The 11,145-nt window shown below is 44.0% G+C and overlaps 1 protein-coding gene across 2 annotated transcripts in view; it reads left to right on the top strand.

The window, feature by feature from the left end:
* Tp53bp2 (tumor protein p53 binding protein 2) overlaps window positions 1-11,145 on the top strand; it is a 53,145-nt gene that overhangs the window by 15,195 nt on the left and 26,805 nt on the right. Inside the window, exons 2-3 of one of the 2 annotated variants that reach the window (XM_005348933.3) lie at window positions 4,546-4,693; window positions 7,251-7,364. In XM_005348933.3, the coding sequence (XP_005348990.1) occupies window positions 4,546-4,693; window positions 7,251-7,364 (262 nt within the window). The remainder of the gene's footprint in view (window positions 1-4,545; window positions 4,694-7,250; window positions 7,365-11,145) is intronic. The other variant, XM_026779805.1, reaches the window with a different exon arrangement.

The raw sequence follows: 11,145 nt of genomic DNA, 5'->3' as shown, positions 1-11,145 counted from the left end.
TATTATTATTATTATTAATGTCTCCAGGGGCCTCATAAGTTACAATCCAACTTTCCCTGTTTGTTCCTTACATAATGGCTCTTGGTAGGTCTCTAGACCAGATGTGCACCACCCAGGACTTGTTAGACGTGAAAGGGTCTCAGTTCCGTCCTCATATCTGCTGACTCAGAACCTGTCAGGGCAGGGCCAGCAGTCTGTGTTGATCAGCCCTCTGTTCTTGCCAGCATTTTAGAACCTCTGCCCATAAAGACTTGCACACTGGTTTCCTCTTGCTCCTGGAGTCTTTTCTTCTTCCTCTCTCATTTTCCACAGATGTGACCGACTGTTTCCTCCTGGGGCCTTTGTTCTCTGTGTGGCATACGTGCCCAACCTTAGCTAGGCTTGCACCTCTTTTCTTTTAGATGGTGGCTGCCTGCTTAAGAACCCTCCCAGCATTGTGGAGAGCAGCTCGGGTCCCCCACAATCCCGTCCTCTATCTCTCTTTGTACCTTAGGAGGGTGACATTTGCATGTGCCCCAGAGCCCCTAGCCATCTGGTTCTCCTTGGGGTTTCCCAGTGGGAAATAGGAGAGCAAGGGAGCTGCTCCCTGCGTCTTTTTTTCCACATAGATTTTGTGTTCTGTTCTTTCCCTCCCTCTGCTTCATGTTCAGCATTAACTATTTCATCAGATTGTTTCTTTATTAGAGTCCAGACCATAGATCATCTATAACTACTGAATGAGTAGAAAGGACATTGAATCAGAAGGAGAATGGTGGTAGCTACTCAGTCGAGAAGTGAGGATGTCGAGCCTATAGCTTGCTGCATGCTATATGCAAGATCATTAGTGGGATTGAGTAGAACTTAACTGAAGCTGGGGGTAAGGTTGTGTGCTGTGGACAAAGCCTCTCTCTGAAAGGCAGAACTAGCTGCAGTGACACGTGCATCCCATGTGTGCTGTTGACAAAGGAGACACAGTAGTGCAGTAGTTGAGACCTAAGTCTCTGCAGGAAACCTGCCTTGGCTTGGATCTTGGTTTTGCCATTTCATAGCTGTATGATTGCAGACTTTAGCTTAGTCTCTGTGCTTCAGTGTGTCCACCAAGTGTCGTGCCATCTCCAGCGTTTGACGGCACACTAACAAAGACAACCCTTGACTGCTGACACCCACATTTGTAATGAATGGTAAGCTCGTGACTGCCAAGTTCAGAACCTGTGCAGAGGCACTGGCCAGTGTGTATGTGTGATGTTGGAAATGTAGGTGGGGTGGCCAGGGAAGATGCTACTGAGAGGGGGCAGATGTGTAGACGGGAAGGGGAGGCACGTTATTCTGCTTACGAGCGTGCTTAGCAGGAACAGTGAGTGCAAGCCTCCAAGGTGGGCACAGGCCTGGCCTGTTGTGTGACAGCTTGGAGGACTCTGGTAGAGCAGAGACTGGGTAGAAGAAGTGAGGAGTTGTGACACTAATGGTGGCAGTGCTGTTGGTGTGAGCAGGACGCATGGTCCTGCGGTCTGTAGTCGGTACTGACTTTTATCGTGGCATCTAATTAACCAGCAGTCCTTAGGGAGCAGAAAAGTCGTTTTAAATATAAGAGTGCTGAGTAAATAATAATAATAATGAAAGAGTGTTGGGCTGGAGAAATGACTAAGTGATTAAGAACACTGGCTGCTCTTCCAGAGGTCCTGAGTTCAAGTCTCAGCAGCCACATGGTATATAAATAAATCTTTAAAAAAAGATGAGTATTTCACGGAGGTACCTTTCCTGACACTGTAGAACAAATGTGGGATTCTGATTGGATCTCCCCAGGAAGCCAACAAAATGCCATTGCTGGTCCAGTATTGATTTCACCATAGGCACCAGATCACCACAGCTAGTCTGTATGGGGAAAGGATGTTGGCTCAGGCACTGCCGTTCCCACCAGTGTTAACTCCATGGGGAAGTACCCCAGGAGGAGCACTTCTTTCGTATTTCTGTAGTAGTTATGCTCTTAAATAACAGCGCCATTGGTTTTCAGAAAGAAGGCTAGATTGCTGTTAAGTTTGGGTGCCTGGCTAAGTAGACGACTTCCTAATGCTTTCCTGCCAGAAGCACAGGCGGCTTGAAGAGCAGAGGAGAGATCAGAAAGTTATACTCTGACCTTGTTTCAGCGGCCAAGGAGATCACTGTTTTTTCGTCACCGAGAGTCTGTCTGAGAGTTGGTGTGAGTCCGAGCGACGGTGGCTGTGGGAGAAGTGAGCAGCGGCGATGTTACGTAACACTGTTTATCTGCTGCTGCGCGTGTGCAGTGTGCGTTCTTCAGATGCTGCTGCTGTAATTTAGCAAACATCTCCAGTCTCAAACTTACACGGAAAACAGTTCCTACTTTGTAGCTTTCAACTTCAGAGAAAGTTTTGGTGTGGGTGGGGAGAAGTACTGCTTAATACTGTCGCCGTGGTTGACTGAGTATGCTGGGTTTTCTAGCCCAGCAGCAGCAGAGAAGCATTCTCCGAGCTTGGTTAATCTTTATTTTCCCCAGTGTTGTCAAGGCGCTGTGTGTAAGGCCTTGCTGGTTAAGGTGAGACTTTTCGACCCCACACCTTCATGCAGTACAGTTATCAGAGTGTACCAAACCTGGGATCATTGGCTCGATGCATTCAGTCCATGCTAGGGATCCGGACAGCATTTCCCCTGTTTATATGATCTATTTACAATTTTAACAGAATCTACTTCTGCTGTTTCTGGATTACTTTGTATGTGTTAGGTGTTTATGTAAATTAGGATATGCATTTGCAAAAAGTGGGGGTGAAGTCCCCAAGGAAATGGACGGGCCTTAGCATACTGAGGAGCAGAGCCCAGGTGCCTCCAAATCTGCTGGTCCCCGCTGTGATGTCAGTTTCTGTTACTGTCCCTCCTCGGTGCTACTCTTTCACAGAGAGCCTTGTGCAGTTTTCTCACTGGGATGCTGGCCAGAGAAGCTTCAGCCTGCAAGGGTGGTCAGGTGACTTGGCAAACCCTGTAAGCCTGTAATGGCGCTGTGTCACTGACCAGAGTGTGGATTCTACTCGCACTGCTTTCTTTTTCTGTTGTAGCTGTAAACCCCATACTTTGTTTGTTTGAGGCAGGGTTTCTCTGTGTAGCTGTAAACCCCATACTTTGTTTGTTTGAGGCAGGGTTTCTCTGTGTAGCGCTGGCTCTCCTGGAACTCATTCTGTAGGCCAGGCTGGCCTCGAACTCAGATTGCTTGCCTCTGCCTCCTGAGTGCTGGGATTAAAGGTGTGCAACACTACTGCCCAGCCAACCTTGTTTTCTCAGTGATCGGCTAAGTGTCAGTGTCTGATCTGGTGCTTTCCAAGCTCCCGTAGTCTCTGCATTCCTTCTTCCTTCAAAGTGAAAGAGGGATAACTCCTTACGAGTGTTACTTCATCCTGATACGTACAGTTCACACGCAGGCGGTGTTCATGGAACTGGAGGAACAGGGTTTTCTGACTTGCATTGCCATCAAACATTTATTTGCACCTTGTTAGTTTCTTCAACATTAAGAATTAACTAAATTTTAAAGTAATTTAATAGAGAAAGATTTACAGAGCATTTTAATTATCTGTTGGACTGAATTTATGTACAAGATCAGGTTGGTTTTTAAATACTAACTAATTTCTACTTGTTAATGAAATATCATACTTTAGAGTAGGTATTGGATTTGATTGAAACATTTCAGTTTTAAATTTTGGGAGTCGTTAATATAGGTACATGATATAAAATTTTTTCCTTGTATGATCTGGCTCCTGATCTTATCCGACACACCATCAGAATATGTACTTAAGTATATTTTTATATATCCTTCCAAAAATAAGTGCACTGGTGTAACATTTACTACTGAGAGATCATATTGAAGCTGAACTTACAGTTCGGAATTCCCAAACTAAGCAGTCCTTCTGCCTCAGCTTCCTGAGTAGTTTGGACTACAGGTGTAAACGGAGGCTGTGCTTTGGTTTTCCAGTGCCTAGGCCTGAATATTTATATAGAAACTAATTAGTTACAACACTGTTTGGCCTATTAGCTCAGGTTTCTTATTAACTCTCATATCTTAAATTAGCCCATTTTTATTATTTTATATTTTACCACAATGCTTGTAGTTTGATACCTCTTGCTTTTGGGCTACATGGTATCTGCCTGACTCTGCCTTCTTTCCTCCTTTTTCTCTGCTTGGATTTCCTGCCATAGGACAAAACAGCTTCTTTATTAACCAATGATAATAAAACATATTCATATCATACAGAGGGAAATCCAACATTAATAGGTGTGTTCTACCATGTCTGGACTGTATGACATTCTTTAACTGTGAAAGGATTCATGAAAAGATCTATTTGATGTCTTGCTCTGGCTAAGTTTTTGCTTAAACAAATAGTACAAATGAAACTGGCAGAAAAAGATTTTCTTTGCTCTTCTATCCTGAAGCTTCCTATGACTGTCCTGTGGGGTTTCCCTTTCAACCAGCAGTATCTGTGCTTTGGGCTTATCAGCCCCCTCCACTTTCTTTCAGGGCAATGCCACCCGTGCAGATGAGACAGGTGATGGTTTCCTATGTTTCAGGTGTTTCTGACGGTGTACCTCAGTAACAGCGAGCAGCACTTCACAGAAGTTCCTGTTACCCCGGAGACGATCTGCAGAGATGTGGTGGATCTGTGCAAAGAGCCTGGCGAGAGCGACTGCCATTTGGCTGAAGTGTGGTGTGGCTCTGGTATGGACCTGGCTTTCTGTTTGAGTTCTGCTGTCTTCTATTGCTTTGGGGTTCTAGGATTGGCACTGTGGGAACACTCGTTTTCACCTATAGACAGCAGGGTAGGCTACACCTTCGGAGGTCATATTCTTCCTCCAACTTTTGATGACAAAGCCTTTTGTTCTTCTCTTTTCCTGCAACAGAAGGAAGTCCCTGAACAAGTGTTAGAGGTCATAGGTCTTAGGACAGATGACAAACGTATAAAATGTGTTGGGTGGAAGCTTCTGGGGTATTGCTGTGGTCAAGTACTTGGTGCTCAGAGTTGTTTTTTTGTTTTTGTATGTTCAAGCTTTTCTTGTCAGACATTGGGGCACACACCTTTAATCCCAGCACCTAGGAGAAGAGGCAGGCAGATCTCTGAGTTCGAGGCCAGCCTGGTCTGCAGAGTGAGCTCTAGGGCCGTCAGGGCTACACAGAGAAACTGTAAAGCTTTCCTCAATTGGAAATGTGAGGCACTCTTCCTCTCCCTTCTCGTGCCCTTGTCGTTTCCTTCCCTTCCCCTTTAATGTTGGGGTTGTCTTATTTTCGTTTTTCTATGTAAAACTCTCTGGAGCAACTTTTGCCTCATAGTTCAGGTTGTTGTGCATCGTTCTGGGGACCTCACAGCAGTAGGAGCTTAGGGAGCGGGTCAAAACTGCAGCTACACCCAGGAATGCTTGCTGGGGAAAAGATCCATCCTTAGCCCAGAACTTTAAGTGTATTCTGTTGTTCACTCTCTAGATATTAAAGTCTTTTCTTCCCCTCCCACATTTTCTTTTATTTCTTTTCTGTCTGCTTATGCATCTGCTTGGAGAGCATTTCTTGGATGCCAGGGTACTAGATTTTGAGGGATCCAGAGATGGAAATTTCCTGCTTTCAGATACCTCCCAGTGCGGGAGAAAGAAGCAGGTGTCAGCTGGCGTCCCTTACAGTGCTGTGAGGGTGGTGGCAGTGGAGTGGGTACCAGGGTCAAAGATGAGTGCTAGTAGCGTCTGTTCGGACCGAGAGTTTGCATGGTTGTAGAAGGCAGTGAAGTGCATCACTGTTACTGGGAGTAGAACCAGGACTTCAAGTTGTTTGTTCCACCCAAGCAGATTAAGTTCGGGGTTAAGTCACAGAATTGGCTGCTGAATGCGTGGCTGCGCTGTCTCTGGCCATGTCGTTTATTTAAGGCACTGAGAGATGGTGTCTTTGATTACTGATAAGTGTATAGTTTTCATAGGACATTTCGATATTCTTACACAAATTATACTGTTGTCATTGAGAACTCTGGGTTTATGCACTTGCCTTCTTCTCAACTGGTATGTTGAGGTTTTTTTTATTCAATCCTTTTCAAAGTGGAAGGTTTTTTTTTGTTTTGTTTTGTTTTTAAATAATTCAAGATCCATCGACACTGAAGCTCCCAGTAATGGAGTGTTCAGCTGTGTCCTTTTTGCTTGTTTCTAGAGAAGTTAATGAAAGGCGGCAGTCTTGCTGCCAAAGAGCCAGATAGATATCTTCTCATTGAAATACTCTTTGCAAATGAATAAGTTTCACTCTTAACATTATTTACAAACTGATAATTTATAAATATTGGGTCTGGGAAGTTGGCTCAGTGGGAAAAGTGCTGCACACAGCATAGGCCCATGTTTGTATCCCCAACACTCCTGTAACTGGATATTGCTGCTGGCTCTATAACCCCAGCGGTAGGAGTGCAGACAGGGGATCCGAGGGACTCCTTGGCTAGCCAGCTTGGCTAAAATGGCAAAAATTCAAATTCAGTGAAGAGACCCTGTTGCAAAAACTAAGGAAAGTGAACAACAACAACAAAAGCCAGGCGGTGGTGGCACACTCCTTTAATCCCAGTACTCGGGAGGCAAAGGCAGGAGGAGCTCTTTGAGTTCAAGGCCAGTCTGTTCTACCGAGTGAGTTCCAGGACAGGCTCCAAAGCTGCAGAGAAACCCAGTCTCAAAAAAACCAGAAACCAAAAACCAACCAAACAAACCAAAAACCCTAAGGAAAGTGATGAAGGAAGACATCCTGATGTTAGCCGCCACATATGTACACACGGGCAAAACACATCCACACACGTGTTCGTGTGCACGTCTACACACCTGTATACCCTCCCCCAACTCATACAAGGAAAAAAACTGTATTAAAGACTTGGAATTAAAACTTGAGCTGAGGCCATTGAGAAAGGTGTTTTAAATTTTTTATTCATCTATCTAGGGGTACATAGACCATTAGTGTTAGTGAGAGTGGGTCTCTGGCTATGAGGTTCACACAAACTGTTGAAACCCTCAGGAATTAAGTGGCATGCTGATAGTTAGACTCTTAAGGACCTGACAACTGATGTACACCCATGGCTTCTTTTACTTTATCATGACTTAACAGAGATTGTGTGGAAAATTTGTGACGTTCCATTTTTCTGAGTTCTATTAATGGAAAAAAAATACTATACAAAATACCAAGTATATTCTGTATTTGTAACATAGTTTATGTCAAGGGTATACTTGTTTTTCTTTTACCTGTAGATAATGTGTAACTTTTTTTCTTTTAGAACGCCCAGTTGCTGATAATGAACGAATGTTTGATGTTCTTCAACGATTTGGAAGTCAAAGGAATGAAGTTCGTTTCTTTCTTCGTCACGAACGTCCCCCTAGCAGGGATATTGGTACATAATATTCTATGAATCATAACTAGTACTGAAGCTTTTATTTTGTGCATTGTAATAGTTGGGGAGAAACATAGGATGAGAAACTGGGGAATTGGAGAGGTGAAGGGAAGCTAGGAAGTTAGAGCAATGGGGCAGGTTTCTTAGTCTGTTCTGACTGATAGTGGGGTAAAAGATACAGTTTGCTAAAGAAGGGAGGAGTTTGACTGTGGTTTTAATGGGGTAGGAAGGAGTCTGTAAAGCAAGAAGTTGAAACTAGAGAGAGGAGGAGTGTCACTGGGTACACTGAGGTCCCGAAAATGGGTGTCTCCACCTGAGCTTCTCCTCTGAGGTAAAAGGAGGCATCTGGACCTCCTCACATTAACAGGAAAGAGAGAAAAACACACACACACACCTAAGTCCTGGTGTCTGCAGGTGCAAGTTGAGGTGTTTCTCACCTGAAGAAGGATTTTCTTGGGGATGGCGATGGAAGTGGGTGAGCCGCTGAGCTGTTGAGAGCATGTGCATGGGAGAAGTAGGGTGCTGGGAGAATTGAGGCCACCTGTTGAGATACTGGGGACCTGGGCTTTCCCTCTAGGAGCGCTCTGCAGTGCAGGAGGTTGTGATGCAAGACAGACTGGTCTAGGGTTGGGTTAGTTAGGCAAGGTATCAGCTAGGTTTTGTGAGTGTCTTAATGACGTTTCCTGTTGCCCTGAAAAAAACACCTTGACAGAAGCTACTTAGGGAAGGGAGGGTTATTCTGGCTTACAGGTCAAGGGTCAGTTTGGCAGGAAGTCAGGCTGGTGAGAGCTTGAAGCAACTGGTCACCTCACATCCAGTCAGGTCGCTGGATCATAAATACTAGCGCTTACTTTGCTTTCTCCTTTATGCACAATTCAGGTTGTTAGCCAGGGAATGGGGCCACTTGCAGCGAGCAGGTCTTCCAGCCCTAATTATCTTGATCCAGACGCTCCCCCTAGGCATGCCCAGAGGCTTGTTTCATGGGTGTTTCTAGATACTGTCAGGTTGGTAGTTAACACTAACCACGGCAGTGGGGTAGAGATAAAGAAAGGATGGGTCCATGGGGAAAGAGTAGATTGCATCTAGGAACCAAACCTCATAACTAGATTATCAAACAAATGTAGTGAGGGAGAAATGAGTGATCGGAAAGTCGAGATCTCAGCTGTAGATCGCTCAGCGCTGTTCTTTCAGGTAGACCCTGGAAAGGAGCGTGGCGACAGAGCATAGATGGTTTCCTGGGTAGCAGGGTCCAGAATGAAGGCTACTTTGAGGGCATAAAGAAGGGGATGGCTAAATCTTTATAACTGATGGTTGTGACCCGAGTTGATATAGGACAGGAGAGGACAAACAGTAATACAAGTGCAGACTTGTGGGCTGCAAATGCTTTAGATACTGAGAACGTGGCCTTGTCTGTAAGACGCAGATGAATCCATGTTCAGTCTGGGGAAGAGTCTTTCTCATTGGGAAGCCACCGGTTGAAACAGGATTGTTCTGTACTTCCAAACATGCTGGGATTTTTTTTTTTTTTTTTGGTTTTTTTCGAGTCAGGGTTTCTCTGTGGCTTTGGAGCCTGTCCTGGAACTAGCTCTTGTAGACCAGGCTGGTCTCGAACTCACAGAGATCCACCTGCCTCTGCCTCCCGAGTGCTGGGATTAAAGGCGTGCGCCACCATCGCCCGGCTTCATGCTGGGATTTTTAAAGGAAACTTACAGACAGTTTTCTTGGGAGTAAGAATGTAGATAACATCTTAATGAGTAGATTGTCTATCTTCCCAGTTTTATTATTTGCTGTTATTTTAATCCATGTCTACACGGTACCTGACCATTTTGAAATGATTAGTGTCAGGGATCAGAACTGACTGTTTGGCACCGTCTACTCTGCAGATGAGAAGTGCTGATACGTCGGGTTAATTGGCTTGCCGGGCCACACGCCTGGTGGCAGAGCCAGGAGGGAAAATTCGAATCTCCAGACCAGGCTGACTTACAGCCTTTTAGTTTCTCTGGTGTTCGTAATTTTATTTTAAATACACATAGAGTTCCCCCTGAGCCTTCTTTGGCTCATGGGGGCTGGAGAGATGGCGCATGGGGGCTGGAGAGATGGCTTATCGGTTAAGAGCATTGCCTGCTCTTCCAAAGGTCCTGAGTTCAATTCCCAGCTCACAACCATCTGTAATGCGGTCTGGTGCCCTCTTCTGGCCTGCAGCACACATGCAGACAAAATATTGTATACATAATAAATAAAAAAATATTTTTAAAAAAATAAATTTTAATTGACATTTACATCATTTTATTTTGTTCTTTATTAACATTACCTTATACATTCTAAGTTCTAAGAAGTTGGAATTTGGCTATCCATCTTCCAGTCCAAATGTCTTGCTGTGTGCAGCTCTGGGTGAATTAGTAAATGGTCTCCCAATAGTGCATCGTGCAGTTCCGGAATGTTCGTCATGTGAGAAATAAAGTGTTAACTAAGACAACGGAGCTGTCTGCACACCATTGCAGATACCAGTGCCACACAGTGTTTAGTTGATGGAGAGCAAGATGGCTTTCCTGCCTGTTGTAGGCAGGTCCCTACTTCCCTGTTCAGTTCAGACTGCTAAGCATTGGGAGACCAACGAAGACTATGACCCACACTGTGTTTGAAATTATTTTTAAAACTTTTGCTTTTTACTCTAATTTTGTAGCTGACTATGAATTTTCCCTGTGACAGAAAAGAAAGCAATTATTTATACTGTAGAATGAATATTTATATGTTTCTTAAGACAGGGCTTCTCTCGGGTTGGAGAGATGGCTCAGTGGTTAAGAGCACTGGCTGCTCTTCCAGAGGTCCTGAGTTCAATTCCCAGCAACCACATGGTGGCTCACAACCATCTGTACTGAGATCTGGCGCCCTCCTCTGGCGTGCGGGCATACATGGAGGCAGAATGTTGTATATTTAATAAATAAATAAATAAATTAAAAAAAAAAAAGACAGGGCTTCTCTGTGTAGCTTTGGAGCCTGGGTACTCTCTCTGTAGCCCAGGCTGGCCTCGAACTCAGAAAAGTATTTTCTTCCAGAGATACTGTAATAAATGGTTCAGGTTATATTATTAGAGAGCTAAACAGCATTTAAAAGCTCACTTTAGAGTTCTTTAGGAGTGTAATGCTTGGCTCTGAGGCTAGCTAGTCATGTTTATTTATTGACAGAAGAGTTTATCCTAAGTTTCTTGATGGGTATACTAAATATTTGTTTCAAAGAAATGTTTGTCTTAAAGTCTCTCAGGTAATTGTAGTGATTGTTGTAATTTCTGGAAATTGTGGGTATGAGTTTAATACATTTAAAAGTTGTCCTTGTTGATATTTCATATATGTATTAGTTTAAATTTATTCCTTTCCTTTTAGTGCATTGAGTGGTGCCAAGATATATGTTTTGGCTTGAAAAAGTCTTTAGTCAAAAGAGCAGAATAGTCATTAATTTTCAGTTAGCCAGGAAATACTCTGCTACTGAGCTATCTCCATATATTACAGCCTGCTTACATTTTAAAAATTACACTCATATTTAATCCACATATATATAATAAGTATATATGTATATATTTGTGTGTATGTGCTGATTCCGTGGTGTGCCTGTGCTTGTACTGTGGCATGTATGTGGAAGTCAGAGGAAAACTTAAGGGAGTCAGTTCTCTCTTTTCAACCTGTGGGTCCTTGGAATCAAACAGCTCATTTGGCTTGGGGGCAAACATCTTACTAACCTGTTGAGATTTTGCTGGTTCCCCCATCCCTCTTTCTGTTTTGAGACA

This window comes from Microtus ochrogaster, chromosome 6 (genome assembly GCF_000317375.1).
Source record: "Microtus ochrogaster isolate Prairie Vole_2 chromosome 6, MicOch1.0, whole genome shotgun sequence".
In the NCBI taxonomy this organism is placed as follows: domain Eukaryota; kingdom Metazoa; phylum Chordata; class Mammalia; order Rodentia; family Cricetidae; genus Microtus; species Microtus ochrogaster.
Note: the sequence above shows the minus strand (reverse complement) of the source record. Positions and strands in the feature narration are given on the sequence as shown.